We start from the raw sequence: 19,052 nt of genomic DNA on the forward strand, positions 1-19,052 counted from the left end.
GCGTCGCTACTTTCTAAATCAAATAGCTCTTCAGTAGCAAAGGAATTTGTTTAGTCAAGTAGCGCAGTAGCATCCACACAAGCTACATTTATCGATCGCGGATCAATAAGTGACTGTACTGACATTCTCGGAGCTGTGAGGCCGGTGTCCGGCTGGTGACCACAACTCCCATGATTCCAAACTCAGTCACACCGTCTCCATAATAAGCCTTTGTTTGTTTTGACCACATGCCCTCTAGTGGCCAAAATGATATACTGTGCCTCTAACTCAAATCAGTGTTTAGTGTAAGTGTGTGTGTGTGTGTGTGTGTGTGTGTGTGTGTGTGTGTGTGCGCGCGTGTGTGTGTGTGCATGTGTGCACGCGCTTACCTGTTTGTCAGTGAGTGTGTAGATGAACTGCAGGTCTGGACTGAACATCATATCTCTGAGCAGTGGACTGCCCTCGCTGACGGCCACGCTCTCGTACAGCAGTGCTGGTCGGGACGGACTCACTGAATTAATCAGAATCTGACAAAAACAAAAGCACAGCACCAGCATTAGTGTTGTGAAAGTGAAACATTTTCACAATCGCACATGACAAATAATGGTCACACTTCACAAAAAGGTTTCATTAGTTAATGCATTTACTAACATAAACTAATGCATTATTAATATCCAAACACATGCTTGTTAATATTAGTTAATACACCACGAGTTAACGAACTAACAATGAACGACTGTATCTTCATTAATTAAGAAGAACACATACAGTGTTAGTAAATGCATTAACTCACATTAACTAATGCAACCTTATAGTAAAGTGTTACCCACATATTAATATAATTAGAACTGTCATTGTTTAAAATGCAGTAAACAACAATAAAGATAGTTTCATTGTTTAAAATCCATAAGTTTACACAGATGTGAAGATGTTCTGTTGATTATGCTGAAATGTATTTGTGTTTCAATAATAGTTTTCAGAAGTGGATTACACTGTTCGAAATAAATGCAGACATTGTTTGTTATGACAACTTGACAAATACATCACAACCTGTTTTTGTCATGTCATGATAACTTGACGTTACCAAGACTGCAATACTTGTCATAAATCTGTCATAAACATAAATGAGCAAAAGAAAACTCAAAATAAATTAAAGAAAAAATGTAAAATAAAATATACAAAATAATTAAATTAAAACTAAATTAAAATTAAAACTAACATTAAAATAAAATTTAAACGAACATTAAAATGAAAACTAACATTAAAATAAAATTAAAACTAACATTAAATTAAAACTAACATTAAAATTAAATGAAAACTAACATTAAAATAAAATTAAAACTAATATTAAATTAAAATTAAAACAAACTAAATAATTAAAACTAAAACTAATGAAAATAAACACCAAATTAAACTAAATTAAAACTAAACTAAAATTAAATTTAAAGAAAAAAATGTAATGTAATTAAATGTAACTAAATTAAATCAAAATTAAAACTAAAATTAAAAGTTAATATTAAATTAAGTTAAATTAAAATTAAAACTAAAATTTAAATTAAAGTAAAAATGTAATTAAATTAAGTTAAATTAAAATTCAATTAAAATAAATTTATGAAAAATTAAAACTAAATTAAATAAAAAAATTAAATTCAAATAGATTTATTAATTAAGTAAATATTAATTAATAAAAAAGGCTGTTTTAGGACACTCTTATGAACACCCCTTCAAGTAAAGTGTTACTGGACATTAAATAAATAAATAAATAAACAGTGAAATAATTGATAAAGTTAGCAACTCCTAATGTGTTGTCAAACATCAGACTTAAAACTACATAATATTTATATATATATTCCTCCAAAAATGGTACCTTTACCAAAAAAAATCATTATTTGTCAACAACTCATTAGCATCTCATTAATATCTCACCATACTGGCACAATTATCTCTTTCTCACACACACATACAGACACACACACACAAAACACGGCTGGACGCTTTCATCCCATGAAAACACAAACATCATTACAGTAATGACATCAGCAGCACAAAAGCGTTGGCTAATCGCTGTAAATATAATCATGTGTGTGTGCGTCTCTCAGGAGGATCAAATCCCTCATTCAGCATCAATCTCTGCCTTACACTACAAGAGGATTAGACACATTATAGCCGCTAATTCAATCATACAATCAAGACAGACGCTAGCATTACATTTATACCGGTGGCTCATGATCACACACACACGCTAAAACTCTCAGAACAATCTTCATGAAGCCATTCAGAAAGGTCAACGCAAATCACCTGCTCCGCGTCAAATGTCATGCAGCATTTACATTATTAATCAGTCTGATTTATTCCAGCAGCACATGCTAACCAAGCTATTAGCGCTCTTGACTTTTACAAGCAGCAGAGATGAAGAATACTGAAGACAACATGGGGAAAATCAGAGCAGAATTTTAGATCCTGATAAAGGGACTGTTTATATAGATCTGACAGCATTTAGAAGATATAAAAATATATGTATATAACTTAAAAATAAATTAAAATAAATACTTAATTAAATTAAATTAATTAAATAAATTAAGTATTAAATCACAAGCAAAAATAGACTTTTAGAATATATTTGCATATAAAAACTGTTATTTTACCAGTCATATTATTTCAGATTCTTGCTGCATATTTCATTAAGATTTTAATCCTTTTATTTAATTATAAAACAAAAAACAATCTTAGCATGATCAAAACTGCTCTTTTCCATACTGTAATACAAAATAACCTATATAAAATATATTAAAATAAAATACACCATACTACAAGTGTTAAAATATTTAAATAATTGCAATAATAATCAATTTTTTCTTTTTTCAAATCTCATTATGGCCAGAGCTAAATTACATAAATAAAAAAATAATAAAATAATAATATAATATAATAAATAATAAAATATATAACAAAGACACTAATACTTTAGTGGGTTAATATTAAAATATGGTGTGAATATTAAAATATTATTATTTGTGAATATTTTAAACAAATAAATGCACCCTTTGTGGGCAAAAAATATTCAAAATAAAATTAATTTAATTTGAATAATAAGATTAAATTAAAAATAAAATTAAATGATCAATTAAAAATTCTAAATTAAAAATTAAATTAACTAAAAACACAACAAAAAACTTCATTAGAAACAAAATTTCTAATGTAATGTAGGTTGCTGTATGCTAATATATATGCTAATATATATATATATATATATATATATATATATATATATATATATATAATATATATATATATATATATATATATATATATATATATATATATATATATATATATATGCTAATATATATATGTATATATACATATATATGTATATGTATATGTATATGTATATGTACATATATATATATATATATATATATATATATATATATATATATATATATATATATATATATATATATATATATATATATATATATATATATATATATATGTATATATGTATATATGTATATATATATATATATATATATATATATATATATATATATATATATATATATATATATATATATATATATTTATTTATTTATTTATTTATTTATTAATATTTATTTATTTTTTTTACATATTTTACCTTTTTTTCTATACAAATATAAACCCTAAACAAGTCTAATAAAAAAAACCCGAGTCATTCAGCTTTGGATCGACATGAGGGTAAAAGATGACAGACTTTTCATTGAGACATACAGTACAGTATACGAGTGTATGACTTCTAATGAGACTCAGGGGAAGTGTATATTACTTATGTAAATATGATCTGGCTGCTGTTTCTGCATGTCGAGCTCATCCATCACTTCGATTGCTCTCAATAAACACGCAGCGTTAAGTGTGTGTGTGTGTGTGTGTGTGTGTGTGTGTGTGTGTGTGTGTGTGTGTGTGTGAATGTGACGCAGTAATGGCTGATCTGGAGTCAGTCAACCTTCTAATACTGCAACACTTCATCTTGAAACCACAGAAAATCACTTACACTCACACACCAATGAGCAACACACACAGCAAACTGAGTTTTATTGCCATTACTGAGACGAACGAGAGGAAAAAATGTAAATAAGCCGCCTGAGATCACGCTGGAACACAGAAATCAGCAGAATTCACTCAATTAATACAGGAGGAACATTTTTTATATTAATTATTCATTTGATTATTAATTGGCATTAGCGGTGTGAATATTAAAATATTAGTAAATATTTTAAAGCAAATAAATGCAACCTTTGTAGGCAAAAAAATATATAAATAAATAAATAAATAAATAATAAAATAAAATAAAATAAAATAAAATAAAATAAAATAAAATAAAATAAATAATAAAATAAATAAAATAAAATAAAATAAAATAAAATAAAATAAAATAAAATAAAATAAAATAAAATAAAATAAAATAAAATAAAATAAAATAAAATAAAACAAAACAAAATAAAATAAAAATAAGCCGTCTGGGATCACGCTGGTACACAGAAAACAGCAGGACTCACTCACAATAATACAGGAGGATATGATAAAATATAAATTATTCATTTGATTATTAATTGGTGGCATTAGTGGTGTAAATTTGAATTTAAATGTAATTGAAATATTATTTTTTGTAAACAACTTAAACCAATAAATGCACCTTTAGTGGGCAAAAATATAAACAAATAAATGTATTAATTAAAATTAATTAAATTAAATTACTTTTGTCATTTAAAGTCAATTACTTTTGCAGAAAACCTGAAAAAACATGCACTGATTATGTGACACAGACTATTTAAATGCAGTTAAAATATAAATATAAACAGAGCTCTAAAACAGACTGTGATTGTTTCCAGATGAGACTCTCGTCCACAGAATGACACTGATATATCTGTGCTTACAGGAGGAGAGAAAGTCAAATAAACACCCCAAAGGATGAGAAACACACCAGTATCTGCTGTACACACACAGACACACGGACATAGACATGCACACACACTCTCGTGGGTTCACCACAGGGTTAACATTAACAAATATAAACAAATGTGAAATGATTTAACTGTAAAACTAGATCTGTTACACTCTCAGAAATAAAGGTCAAATAAAATAAAATAAAATAAAATAATGAAAAATAGAATAAAATAAAAAAGTAAAATAAAATAATAAAAATAGAATAAAATAAAAAATACAGTAAAATAAAATAACAAAAATAAAATAAAAAAATAAAATAAAAATAGAATAGAATAAAATAATAAAATAATAAAAAACAGAATAAAATAAAAAATACAGTAAAATAAAATAAAAAATACAATAGAATAAAATAAAATAATAAAATAATAAAAATACAATAAAATAAAATGATAAAGTAAAATAAAATAATAAAAATAGAATAGAATAAAATAAAATAATAAAATAAAAATAGAATAGAATAAATTTAAATAATAAAATAAAATAATAAAAATACAATAAAATGAAATAATAAAATAAAAATAGAATAGAAGAAAATAAAATAATAAATAAATAATAAAAATACAATAAAATAAAATAATAACGTAAATTAAAATAATAAAAATAGAATAGAAGAAAATAAAATAAAATAATAAAAATACATTAAAATAAAAAAATAAAGTAAAATAAAATAATAAAAATAGAATAGAAGAAAATAAAATAATAAAATAAAAATAGAATAGAATAAATTAAAATAATAAAATAAAATAATAAAAAATACAATAAAATAAAATTATGAGGTAAATAAATAATAAAAATAGAATATAGAATAAATTAAAATAATAAAAATAGAATAGAATAAAACAAAAATAAACAACAAATGTTGCAAAAGTAATACTAATTGCACAATCCAATTATAAATGACAGATGATTATAAATGTATATAAACTTATAAAAATATATACTCTGGTCCTGAAAATGAGTGTCTCTCAGCAAAGAAAGACGCAAAATTATATTAAACTTATTTAAAAATTATAAAATTAAAATTAAATTAAAATAAGAAAATAAACATTGAAATTAAATCATTTAAAATAAAATATAAAATGTATAAAAATATAAAAATGTAATTATTACTATCAGATGAACACACACAAGCAAAAGGGTCAAATTTGGATCATAAAGTTGCATCCTAGATAACCAATTTTTGGGGTTCACTGCTGTACAACAGCAAAGTGCAGTAACTACAGACAAAATAAAAGAGCTTATGTTCATTTTACATTTTAACATCAGTGATGGTGTTGAGATGATGACAATGGAGTTGTGTTTCAGCAGCGACTGCAGAAAGCTTCATTTTAAACATGCACTGATAAATATAACCCACATGTACACACACACACACACACACGCACACACACACACACACACTCATGAAAATTTAAGAAGAAACAAAAATAGACACAAAAACAAACTCTCTGTGAAAGACTCATTTATGCAGTCCAGCACTGCTGCATGATAAACACGGCGTACGCACGCGCACACACACACACACACACACACACTCTCTGTGTAAACAATGCAGATAAACTGTGGGAAATGTAGTAAACAAACACAGCAGCCACCACACACACATACCACACGCCCACCAGAGACACAAATATCACCAGCACAGGAAGAGTGTGAGTGTATACATAAATGTGTGTTAGTATCTGTTATAAACAAAGAGCGACATGGTGGCTCAGTGGTTAGCACTGTGGCCTCACAGCAAGAAGGTCGCTTGTTCGAGTCCCGGCTGGGCCAGTTGGCATTTCTGTGTGGAGTTTGCATGTTCTCCCCATGTTGGTGTGGGTTTCCTCCGGGTGCTCCGGTTTCCCCCACAAGTCCAAACACATGAGCTATAGGGTGATGAACTAAATTGGCCGTACTGTGTGTGTGTGTGTGTGTGTGTGTGTGTGTGTGTGTGTGTGTGTGTGTGTGTATGGGTGTTTCCCAGTACTGGGTAGCAGCTGGAAGAGCATATGCTATGTAAAACATATGCTGGATAAGTTGGCGGTTCATTCCACTGTGGCGACCCCAGATTAATAAAGGGACTAAGCTGAAGGAAAATAAATAAACAAATTAATTATTTAATAAATAAATAAACAGTTAGGATGAATGTTAGGGTGTGTTTTTTTGTTCTTAAATAAATACATTATGAGTCTGTAGCATGTCTGTCCATGTCTATTGTGTGTGTAATCTGTCGTCATCAGAGGACTGGTCTTCCTCAGGGAGAAGCGGGCGATTACCAAACCAACGATGCCTAAAATAAGTGTTTAAGGAAAGGCAGACGCAATTAAACCATGACAAATTCCACTTCCTGTCCCCTGATATCAGTACAGCATCCACACACACACACGCGCACACACACACAACGATCAACATCAGACAAACAATCTCAGTGTTGAGTTATAAATCTCTTTCTCTTTCATTCAACACACACAGGCAGAGGAAGAGGAAAGGCTTATTCAATGTTTACATTTATTTCCAGCATGCATGCTTCATTTCAATAAACTTCATAAGAAAAATAACTAAAACTGATGTCATCATTTCAGAAGATTATATATAAAGTTTTATATAAAAGTTTAGTTTTTTCATTTAAGATGAGTTAAGAAGAATGAAAAAGTAACCCTGATTTTAAATCGCAGCTAATCAAAACGTTTTGTTGTTTGTTAAATATTTTAACAGGAATTTCGGAAGAAATATAATCAGACCTTCCCAGAATAAAACCAATTACCAAATAAAGATGAATTGAACTGAACAAGTTGGCGTTAGCTCGTTTACCTTTAGAGCGGCAACTGAAACAATCAAACTGAGCGTTGGCGCGTTCGCTGGCGCTGAGCCAAATAAAGAAGTGAACAACACTTGTTTGAGTTAACATGAACTAACAATGAACAACTGTATTTTCATTAACTAACATGAACAAATACTGTAGTAAATGTGTTGTTCATTGTTCATGTTAGTAAATGCATTAATTAACATTAACTAATAAACCTTATTGTAAAGTGTGAGCAACTTTTCTTTGTCATTTTGTCTGGTTTTCAGTTTAAATATGTAAAAAATCTTAAATCAAGATTACTAGACAAGAAAAATGGCATGAGAAAGCTAAGTGACGCTTCAAACTTCTGTTTTCTGACCCCATTGACAAATAATTTAGCTTGTTTTAAGCAAACAATCACTTAATTTGAGGTGTTTTTTCAGAAAACTAGACATAATTTCTTATGCTATTTCATGTATGTATCGTGATTTACATTTATATGTATATTTGGATTGGAAACCGGACGAAACGTTTTATTTATTTATTTATTTATTTTTTTATTATCATAACAGCTCAGGGATGTTCAAGGAGCAACATGTTTGTGCACTTTCTAAAGATTGTCGCTCTGTTTTTGAATAAAGGGTTGGATATAAATGCTTTTCTTGTGTTTTTTTATTATCCGATTCATTAATTTATCGAAAAAACAATCAACAGATTAATTGATTATTAAAATAACCGTTAGTTGCAGCCCTAAACACTATAAATGAGGAGGACTTTTCTCCTCCTGAACCCCCGGCTCTGAATGCAGACGCAGTGGAGCAGTGCAGCAGGTCTCTTGCCTTGTCTATTTCAACCGTTAGCCCTGCTGGCAATATGGAGGAGTTTAATCATAGGCGAACACAGCAACACGCATATAGGCGATGCGTCTGAATAGTAACGAACTCAACTGATAACTGATAAAAGTCCACCATTCTCCAAATTACAGCTCTCTCGACAAAAAAGGCTTGCTGTAAACCAACAGCTTTGCTGAATCGCCCCTGACAGCATTGCGGGGGAAACACACGCAAACAAACCCTGTGAATCATGGAAACAAACACATAATGTTACGACCCTTCATGAACGGCTAAATACTGCTTGCCGTACACGGACGCGGTCTCACCCAGTCATTGGGTCTCACAGCTTGGCAGGTCTCTCTTGCCTTCATGCTTGCGCATGCTCTCATGAATAATTAAGAAGCAGGGTCTTCTCATAGGATAAGAAAACTGATCTATGAATAATAATGAGACACCAACACCTCATCACTCCACTAGCAGACGAGCGCTACGTCACAGATTTCCATCTCGCCCAAAAAATTATTTTAAACCCAGAAGCTGAAATTAGCTGACGAGAGCTCAAAATTATGCAGATTTCCCCACAATTAAAGCTGACAGGAGCTAACGTTGTCTTAACACACACAAATCTGTTAAAATCTCAAAAAAAGTACTCCATGGTGTCTTGAAACTTTAACTCAAACACAGATAATAAAACCAGCAAAAGCTGTGTAAAAGTGGTCTCTTAATGGTTTCCAACAGCTGTAAACACACACACACACACACACACACACACGCACACACACACAATGTCAAACACACAGACAGTCAGACACACTCACGTATACACACATGCATGCACGCGCACATCGATCCTCTGCTCAGTGTTAATTGTGGTTGTGTTGTGGCGTCTCTGATGATCCTCTGTTTCAGTATCCAGGGGTCGATGCCCTGCTGTTACCCGGCAACAGGCCAGACCGCAGCTGCAGCATCTGTTTCACACCTGGTTGCCTGGCGACCACCCAGCTGTCCACACACCACTGCCACATGCCACAGCTGAGACTGCGTGTGTGTGTGTGTGTCTCAGTCAGCAGCTTACACACACTTGTAACCTTACACTGCTACTGAGGTAATTTTACAGAGGCATAACTACGTACATTCAGTTCATTAGTATTTTATGCATGTGCGTGTATGTTTATATATATTATATATATACATATATATATATATATATATATATATATATATATATATATATATATATATGTATGTATGTATGTATGTATGTATGTATGTATGTATGTGTGTGTATGTACATTTATGCGTGTGTGTATATGTATGCGTGTGTAAATGTATGTGTCTGTGTATATATATTTATGCGCGTGTGTATGTATGTGTATATATATGTGTGTGTATATTTATGTGTGTGTATGTACAGTATATATATATATATATATATATATATATATATATATATATATATATATGTATATATATATATATGTGTGTGTGTGTGTGTGTGTGTGTGTGTGTGTGTATATTTATGTGTGTATACAGGTATATGCATTTTTATGTGTGTATGAATGTGTTTATATGTATAAGTGTGTGTGTATTTGTGTATGTATGTGTGGATACATGTATGTGTGTATGTATATTTATGTGTGTATGAATGGGTATATATGTGTGTGTATATTCAAGTGTATGTATGTGTGTATATGTGTGTGTATGTATATTTATGTGTGTATGTATGTGTGTGTGTGTGTATAGTTATGTGTGTATGTATGTGTGTATATATGCATGTGTGTGCATGTATATTTATGTGTATGTGTGTGTGTGTGTGTGTATAAGTATATATATATATATATATATATATATATATATATATATATATATATATATATATATATATATATGTATGTATGTATGTATGCGTGTGTTTGTGTGTATTTGTTGTCACTGCGTGTATGTAAGAGTGAGTGTGTGTGTGTGTGTGTGTGTGTGTGTGTGTGTGCCATGGCTGTAAAGGCGTTGTATACAGCAGGCGTGTTTGACTGACACACACTCCTCTTCCCAGAACAGAGAGTTCCCATGATTCACTTCTATTGTTCAGCTGATTCTCTGTTTATACTCGTCATCTTCCTTCCAGAAATGATGGAGCAGATCACAACACTTAAACACTAATCCAATAATGAAGATAATGTGAATAAAGCTCAGGATCATTACGCTCGGTGTGTTTCTGAGCTGATTCTAGGTTTATTGAACTTTGGATGCAGTTTACAAATTACAAATACTCAAGCTACTGTGAGCAGTTTATCTCAGGAATTGTAATTTACTAAGTAGTTTTAAAAAGGGAAAGTGAAAGTACACATTGAGTACATTTCAGTGCAGTATCGGTACTTTTATGCCTCATTCACACTAGCAGCAACTTTGTAGCTACCTGTCGCTCTGGGTGGTGACCTGCTGCAAGAGCGAGCTGACAGAGGATCACGTGAGCTCTACTAGTGCTCCTATTGGCTGTCGCTCAAGAAAGTCACTCTTCATTTGAATAAGGTTGAGGGATTCCCAACTTTGTCGTGTCACTTGACACGCCCACCTGGTCCCCAACGGTCGATGCCGCTTGTGTAGACTGAGGTCGCCAGAAGTCGCTCGTTCTCCGTTAAAATGAATGGTCGATTATCGCTTTGCTACTGCAAGTCGCTCGTAGTGTGAATGAAGCTTTACTCCACTACTTTCCTTCAACCTGCAGTCACTACTTTATTTTTTCTTAGGGGATTAGAAAAATCCATCCTGTGATTCCTGTCCAATCAAATCGCTCATAAGGTAAATCGCCTCATAATGAACTTCCTCAAGACATGGACGCTTTCTAATTGCAGCCAGGAGCACCACTAGCGAGGGGGCGGGTGGTTGGCGTGGTGTCACAGAGGAAAGTGAATGTGTCACGGATGAGTTATACGTCTTGGACGAAAGTACAGAGGAGGTGGGGTGTCGGGGAAGGTGGGGGATGGGGGGGGGGTGCTGAGTCGTTTGGGCCCCTAATAATATCTCTGGGGGCCCAAAAACTGCTTGGGTCCTTAGAATCGTCCTAACTTTTCCCCTTCTAGCGGCGCCCCTGATTGCAGCAAACTGTTTGGAAGCATTAAAAGTGTCCAAGTATATGTCCAAAATCTTTACACACATTGACCCAGGGACTGTTTAATGCATGTCACTGATGAGAAGATGACGGATGTTTACTGTATGATGACCCAAATGGCCTTAAATACCCAGCAGGCACAAGACCTCAACTAGACGTCAGATTGACTTTGTACCCAAGTGTCAAGGGGACGTTGCATTTTGTTTGGAAATGAAAATCGGGTTGACATCAGAACTCAACGTCAGACTGACGTCAATGTCCAACATCCAACCTAAAATCAACCAAATATCAATGTCTAATGATGTTACAGCTTGACGTTGTGTGGACGTTACCACTATGACGTCTATCAGACGTTGGATTTTGGTTGCCATACCTGACGAATAAATATCAGTATTTGTCGTCAATATGACGTTGGTTTAAGATGTCTGCTTGACGTTGGGTTTTGGTCACTTTCTAACACAACCTAAAATCAACTTAATATCAGCGTCATTTGACGTCATTATTGGACATCAAAATAACGTTGTCCTTAAGACGCTGGCTAGAGATTAAGTTTTGGTCACCTGACATCACAACCTAAATCTAACCTAATAATAACGTCTTATGACGTTGTGTGCCTGATATGGGGGAGGTCAACGGGGTCGCAGAGGAAAGTGAATGTGTCGTGGGCGAGTTATATGTCATTGACGAAAGTAAAGAGGGGGTGTGGTGTGTGTGTGTGTGGGCGGGAAGGGGGCTGGGGTTGTGGCTGAGTCGTTTGGGCCCCTAATAATATCTCTGGGGGCCCAAAAACTGCTTGGGTCCTTAGAATCGTCCTAACTTTTCCCCTTCTAGCGGCGCCCCTGATTGCAGCAAACTGTTTGGAAGCATTAAAAGTGTCCAAGACGATGTCCAAAATCTTTACACACATTGACCCAGAGACTACAAGATGTTGGCTCGACGTTGGATTTTGGTCACTTTCTAACACAACCTAAAATTAACCAAATATCAACGTCATTTGACGTCATTATTGGACATCATAATAACGTTGTCCTTAAGACGCTGGCTAGACATTGACTTTCGGTCAACTGATGTCACGACCTAAATCTAACCTAATATTAGCGTCTTATAACATTGTGTGCCTGCTGGCTAATCACTAAATGCACTACAGAATGTTACGTTTACACACATCCACAAATTATACGTAAATGCATCAGGTTTTTACAGTGTAATACTCGCTACTCTTGAGTACTTTTGAAAGGGTTACTTTTTACTCATACTTTGAGTAATATTGACAACAGATTTTTACAAACTTTTACTCTACTTGCACTACATTCTTAGGCAAGTAACAGTACTTTTACATGTGTAATTTATCAGTACTCTTTCCACCCCTGTTTGGATGTCATTCAGTCTTAATACTGTGTGAAGAAAAGCACAAACTTAGAGATGAATCCATTGATCTGCCACTAGCTAACATTTATATTCATGTACAGCACTGCTCTGTACGATCTTCAGCTGTGAAAGCTGAGTCCGGTGTGATTGTTCAATGACTGTACTCTCAGCTCTGTCTCACTGTAGAGCTGGATTAAACTGATTGGTGTTGGCAGCAGAATATATGACCCTCGTCTAAATAGTCTATTAATAATGTCTAATTTGATAAACGCAGCAGTGATGAACTGACAAACTGACCCTTCCTGCCTCATTCAGATGTTCTTCACTTCCTGTTTCACCCCGACAACTTCCTTTCTGAGACCCCTGGTGGGCTGTTTATTACACACAGAGAGAGAGAGAGAGAGCGAGAGAGAGAGGGCAGGAAGGAGACGCAGTGGCTCATAACATACAGGAAGATGTTAATTCTCCTCTTCCACAGGTGGTCAGCACATTTCCTCCTCCAGCATTCCTGAAATCTGTCCAGCGAATGCTTTATCCTCACTAACACTGTTCCTCCACATGCTCGTTCACAATATAATAAAGTAAATTACATTTAAGACACTAATAAAATATATGAAGTCAGAATTATTCGTCCTCCTGCGAATATTTGTTTTTTCTTTGTCAAATATTTCCCAAATGATGTTCAACAGATTCAGGAAATTTTCACAGTATTTCCTATAATATTTTTTCTTCTGGAGAAAGTCTTTTTTGTTTTATTTCGGCTAGAATAAAAACAGTTTTTAATTTTTTAAAATCATTTTATGGCCAATATTATTACTGTGCGTTCACACCGAATGTGGCAAGAGCGTCAAAGTCTGCTCTGGCCACCCTGGTGATAACACTGTCTGCCTTTACTGCTCCGCCGGCGAGAGTATCAAACTTTACTACATTGATCTCAAATTTAAAGGGGTCGTTGCAGCATTTCAGCAAATCACTTACACACACACACACGCACACACGCACACACACACAAACACACACATACATACACACACACACACACACACACATACACATACATACACACACACACACACACACACACATACACATACATACACACACACACACACACACATATATCATTCATTCATATATATTTATTGCCTGATGAAAGCCAGCAGCAATATTTCATTGCTCCATATTATTACTGTCGTTTTCATAAAAGGGGCAAAGTAAACATTCATATAAAAAAAGCTCAGTCAGTCTTACTGTAAATCATAACCGAGTGTATTTACTTAAGATAGATACTCCGCAGCGATGGACATTTTGATAACTGCATGTGTAGGCTATTTGATTTGTTCGCACACTGTCTCGGTTATATTGTGGGATTGAAGGATTGTGCGGGCAGTCAGTTTTTTGTGTCAAGTTGTAACTGCTGTGCAGCCGAGATTGTGCTTCAGTTATGAGTCCATTCAGCATGATTCCAGTTTCTGTTACTACAAGTAGAAGTTAATCACTGATGAATACTGATTGAATTTCAATCTTAGTTCTACAACGAGCTTCGTTAGCCTACCTTTGACTGGACTGTTCTCGTGGTAGTGCAGAAGTAGGGGAATGTCCTGGGAAAATGTTGACATTTTGACATCTGGTCACTCTTATGGGTGACTAAAACAGGGCTATTCAATAATCTGACTGGGCTTCAGCCATTTCGAGTCCCAGTTTAGCACCGGCGTCACAGTTTTTGAACAGCAGCAAACCGAAAGGAATACTTCAAAATATCAATAAGCAAAAACATAATGCAAAGAGGGGTTTCCTGACACTATGGCACAACTGAATTCCTCTATCAATCAAGGGCCCCCTTCCTCCGTGGGCCCTGGGGCTTCAGTCCCACCAAGTCCTTGTGTAAATCCAACCCTGCGCATAAGAACATGCTTTCTAGGGTAAAAATGCTTTATCAAATTCATTCAACTATGGAAGATCATGTTGTTGCGTGTGCTGTGACTTTGCTCCACTTATCCAATATGATTAAAAAAAAAATTAAAAAAAAAACATCGTAAATAACTGGAAATCCGGCGATCGCACTAATAAAACCCTTGGGAACAACTGTGGTCAGAACCAAAGTTCACAACCTGTGTTCTCTGGAATCCTCTCAAGCGATAGACTTCTACATTGCGATTGCTTGCCGCCGATCCGTGTCATAGCTCGTTACCATAAAGTTGATCCGAACTCTCCTCAGCGCCCACACTGGCAAAGATGTGCGGAGCAGCTCCTCAATGCTTATTGCCGCGGCTCCCATTGAAAATAATTTCCGGCTACTTTGAAGCTCTCGCCGCTTTCGGTGTGGACACCCAGTTAGCCCCCTTAACTAATATTTGTTTTGAATTGTCTCCAGAACAAACCACAGTTATACAATGACATGCCTAATTACCCTAATTTTACCCTAATTAACCCTTTAAATGTCACTTTAAGCTTAATACTAGTATCTTGAAGAATATCTAGTCAAATATTATGTGCTGTCATCATGGCAAAGATAAAAGAAATTAGTTATTAAAACTATTATGATAAGAAATGTGTAAACAGAAATGTGTAACCGTATATATATAATTCAACCATGTGTGTATATATATATATATATATATATATATATATATATATATATATATATATATATATATATATATATATATATATTGATGAAGAGATCAATCAAAATGATGATCTGGAGAATCAGAGCTGATACGCACATCGGTGACTGATCGCCTGAGTGTCCACAACAGTTACACAGCATAAACAGAAACCGCACACACACAAATATCACGATTATTCGCACAAAACCTCATTTTTTATAACACGTCTTCTGATTTGTATTGTGAAATCATGGCACCAGCAGCACATGCAGAATTAGAAATATGATCAAATAAAGACACAGTGTGTTGTTTGGTCCTGTGGGGATTGGCGGCGCTTCCTAATCAGACATCCGTCTCCTGGCAACAGTTTCTATTAGCTAATTAACAGCCTAAATGAGGACATGCTTATTTCTGGCATCAGCACACAAAAGATTAAAGGAATAGTTCAGCAGAAAATGCAATCACGAACATGTCTGTTCCACAAAAATCACATTCACGTCGCTCTTTTTATAATAAATGAATCATATTAATGAGTGAATACCGGCTTTAAGAGTGTCTGGATTCCTCACAGAAAGCATTTCAACACTGCAGAAGTCTTAAGAAGGGATAGTTCACCTAAAAATGATCATTTTCTCATCCTCCACTTGCTACAAACCCTTCTTCTGTTGAACACAAAGGGATTGAAGAATGCTGGAACAAAACAACAGCCATTGACTTCCATTGTATATGTTGTTTCTGCTATGGAAGTCAATGGCTGCTGAACATTCTTCAGAATATCTTATTTCGTGTTCAATAGATGAAATAATAATTAATAAAAGTTTAGAGCCTAATTCTCAATGTCGATTCCTGGAGGGCCGCAGCTCTGCAGTTTTGCTCCAACCCTAATCAAATACAGCTGATGCAACTATTCAAGGTGTTCAAGACTACTATGCACTGTTAAGCAGGTGTGAGTTGGAGGTGGTTGAAGTTAACTATGCAGAGCTGCGGCCCTCCAGGAACTGAGTTTGAGAGTTGTGGGTAAATGAGGAGAAATTCTTTTACATTTTTGAGTGTACTGTCCCTTTAAGAAATAATTTAAGAATAATTAAAATACAGTACTTTAATATTTATTTGTATTTGATTGTTTGTTTTTGTTTTTAAAGCGTAAGAGTGCAAGAATAATAAGAATTAAAAGACTAATGGTTTGGCATTCGGACAAAAAAATAAAAAATGAAAATAGCCAGATTTATTAACATTATTATTAACATTATATTTATTATTATTATTATTATTATTATTATTATTATTATTATTATTATTACTATTATCATTATTACTTTTACTATTATTATTACTATTATTATTATTATTATTATTATTATTATTGTTATTATTATTGTTATAGCTATTGTCATTATTCTAATTATTATTATTATTATTATGACTATTATTATTATTTATTATCATTATTACTATTATTATTATTAATATTAATATTGTTATTATTATTGTTATAGCTATTGTCATTCTTCTTCTTATTATTATTATTATTATTTTATAATTATTATAGTTATTACTATTATTATTACTATTATTATAGTTGTTATTATTATTATTATTATTTTATTATAGTAGTGTTTATTATTATTGTTGTTGTTTTCATTACTATTATTAGTATTATTATTTTATTATTTATTATTATTATTACAGTTGTTATTATTATTATTGTTTTTTTATTATAGTTGTTGCTATTATTATTACCATTATTATTAATATTTTATTATTATTATTGCTATTATTATTATTATTTCAATTATTATTTTATTACTAATACAGTAATTATTCTTATTATTAGTATTATTATTATTTGAATATTATAGTAGTTATTATTATTATTATTGTTGTAGTTGTTGTTGTTGTTGTTATTATCATTACTATTATTAGTATTATTATTTTATTTTTTATTATTATTATTACAGTTGTTGTTATTATTATTATTATTATTATTATTATTATTATTATTAATACTATTATTATATTTTGATATAGTTATTGTTATTATTATTACTATTATTATTACCGTTTTATTGTTATTATTATTATTATTATAGTTCTTGTTATTATTATTATTATTATTACAATTATTATTGTTTTATTATTATAGTAATTATTATTATTATTATTATTATTATTACAGTTGTTGTTATTATTATCATCATTATTATTATTATTATTATTATTATTATTATTATTATTATTATTATTATTATTATTATTATTATTATTATTATTATTATCATCAAAGTATCTTTTCTTCTTTTGCAATAGTAATTAAATATTTATTTTTGCTAATATTACAATGTTTAGTTGACAAATTAAATTAAATCCCTGCAATAAAACACAGGGGTTTGGGTTTAGGGGGAGAGAGAGAGAATATACAGTCTGTACAGTAGAAACATCATTAAAGCTATAGAAAGTCCTCATAAAGATAGCTGTATAAGTGTGTGTGTTCAAACAGCAGATGGCTGTATGTATGTATACACTCCCGCATCTGTACAGATGACCTGTCACACTTCATTATACAGACACAATACAGAAACACAGGTCTTCTTCTAGTGTGTGTTAGCAGCTTTCAGGAATTGTCTTATGTCAATGGCAGATCTCCACCCTCAGGAGAGAAATGTTCAGTCAGTTTCTCCTGCGGCTGTTTACTGGCCTCTGAACTCTGTTTGCTTCTCACACACACACACACACACACACACACACACGTCTCTCAGGAGTTGAGTTCAGCGCTCAACTCTGATCGATGTTCTTGCTCTCCTGAGACTCATGAGGCTTCAACAAAGCACCTTTCCCAATGGAGGAGAATAAAAGACGGAGGAAAAAAACTCAAATTACTGAAGTTCAGGACACAATTTCCCAGAATACACCACAGCAAGAGTCTGCTTCAGTAGTGCTGGATAAGTAACGCAAATAAAACTCGAATCACTAAACAGCTGAGACTATTTAAATAACCACACAGTGTGCTTATTCATCATTTTAGCGATGACTTTATACGTTACACAAATAGACAACATTATTCTATGTGAAATTTTTCTTTTTATTTAAACATTTATTTTTATTATTATTTATTATTTAATAATCATTTTAATTGATATAAGAAGAGTTTATTTGCAAAACCCCAATTTTCGTTAACTGTTCAGATATTGAGTATTGAAGAAAACAATTGCAAAACTTTTTTTATTAATTGAATAAAAAATTTTCCATAAATCATGTTTTTTTTGTTGCAGCTGTAGTCTTCGATGTACAACAAACATGAGATCTGAAAATGACTAAAAGCTGAGTTCTGTTTTTACTTTATTTATTTATTTATTTATCTACACATTTATTTATTTATTTATTTATCTAATTATTTATCTGCATAT

The 19,052-nt window shown here is 32.3% G+C and overlaps 1 protein-coding gene across 1 annotated transcript in view; it reads right to left on the bottom strand.

The window, feature by feature from the left end:
• The window catches only part of plxna1b (plexin A1b), a 323,568-nt gene that overhangs the window by 211,550 nt on the left and 92,966 nt on the right, over nt 1–19,052 (bottom strand). Inside the window, 1 exon segment of the mRNA XM_056459328.1 lies at nt 369–506. Within this exon segment, the coding sequence (XP_056315303.1) occupies nt 369–506 (138 nt within the window).

The sequence above is a fragment of the Danio aesculapii genome, chromosome 6, assembly GCF_903798145.1.
Source record: "Danio aesculapii chromosome 6, fDanAes4.1, whole genome shotgun sequence".
Lineage (NCBI taxonomy): Eukaryota > Metazoa > Chordata > Actinopteri > Cypriniformes > Danionidae > Danio > Danio aesculapii.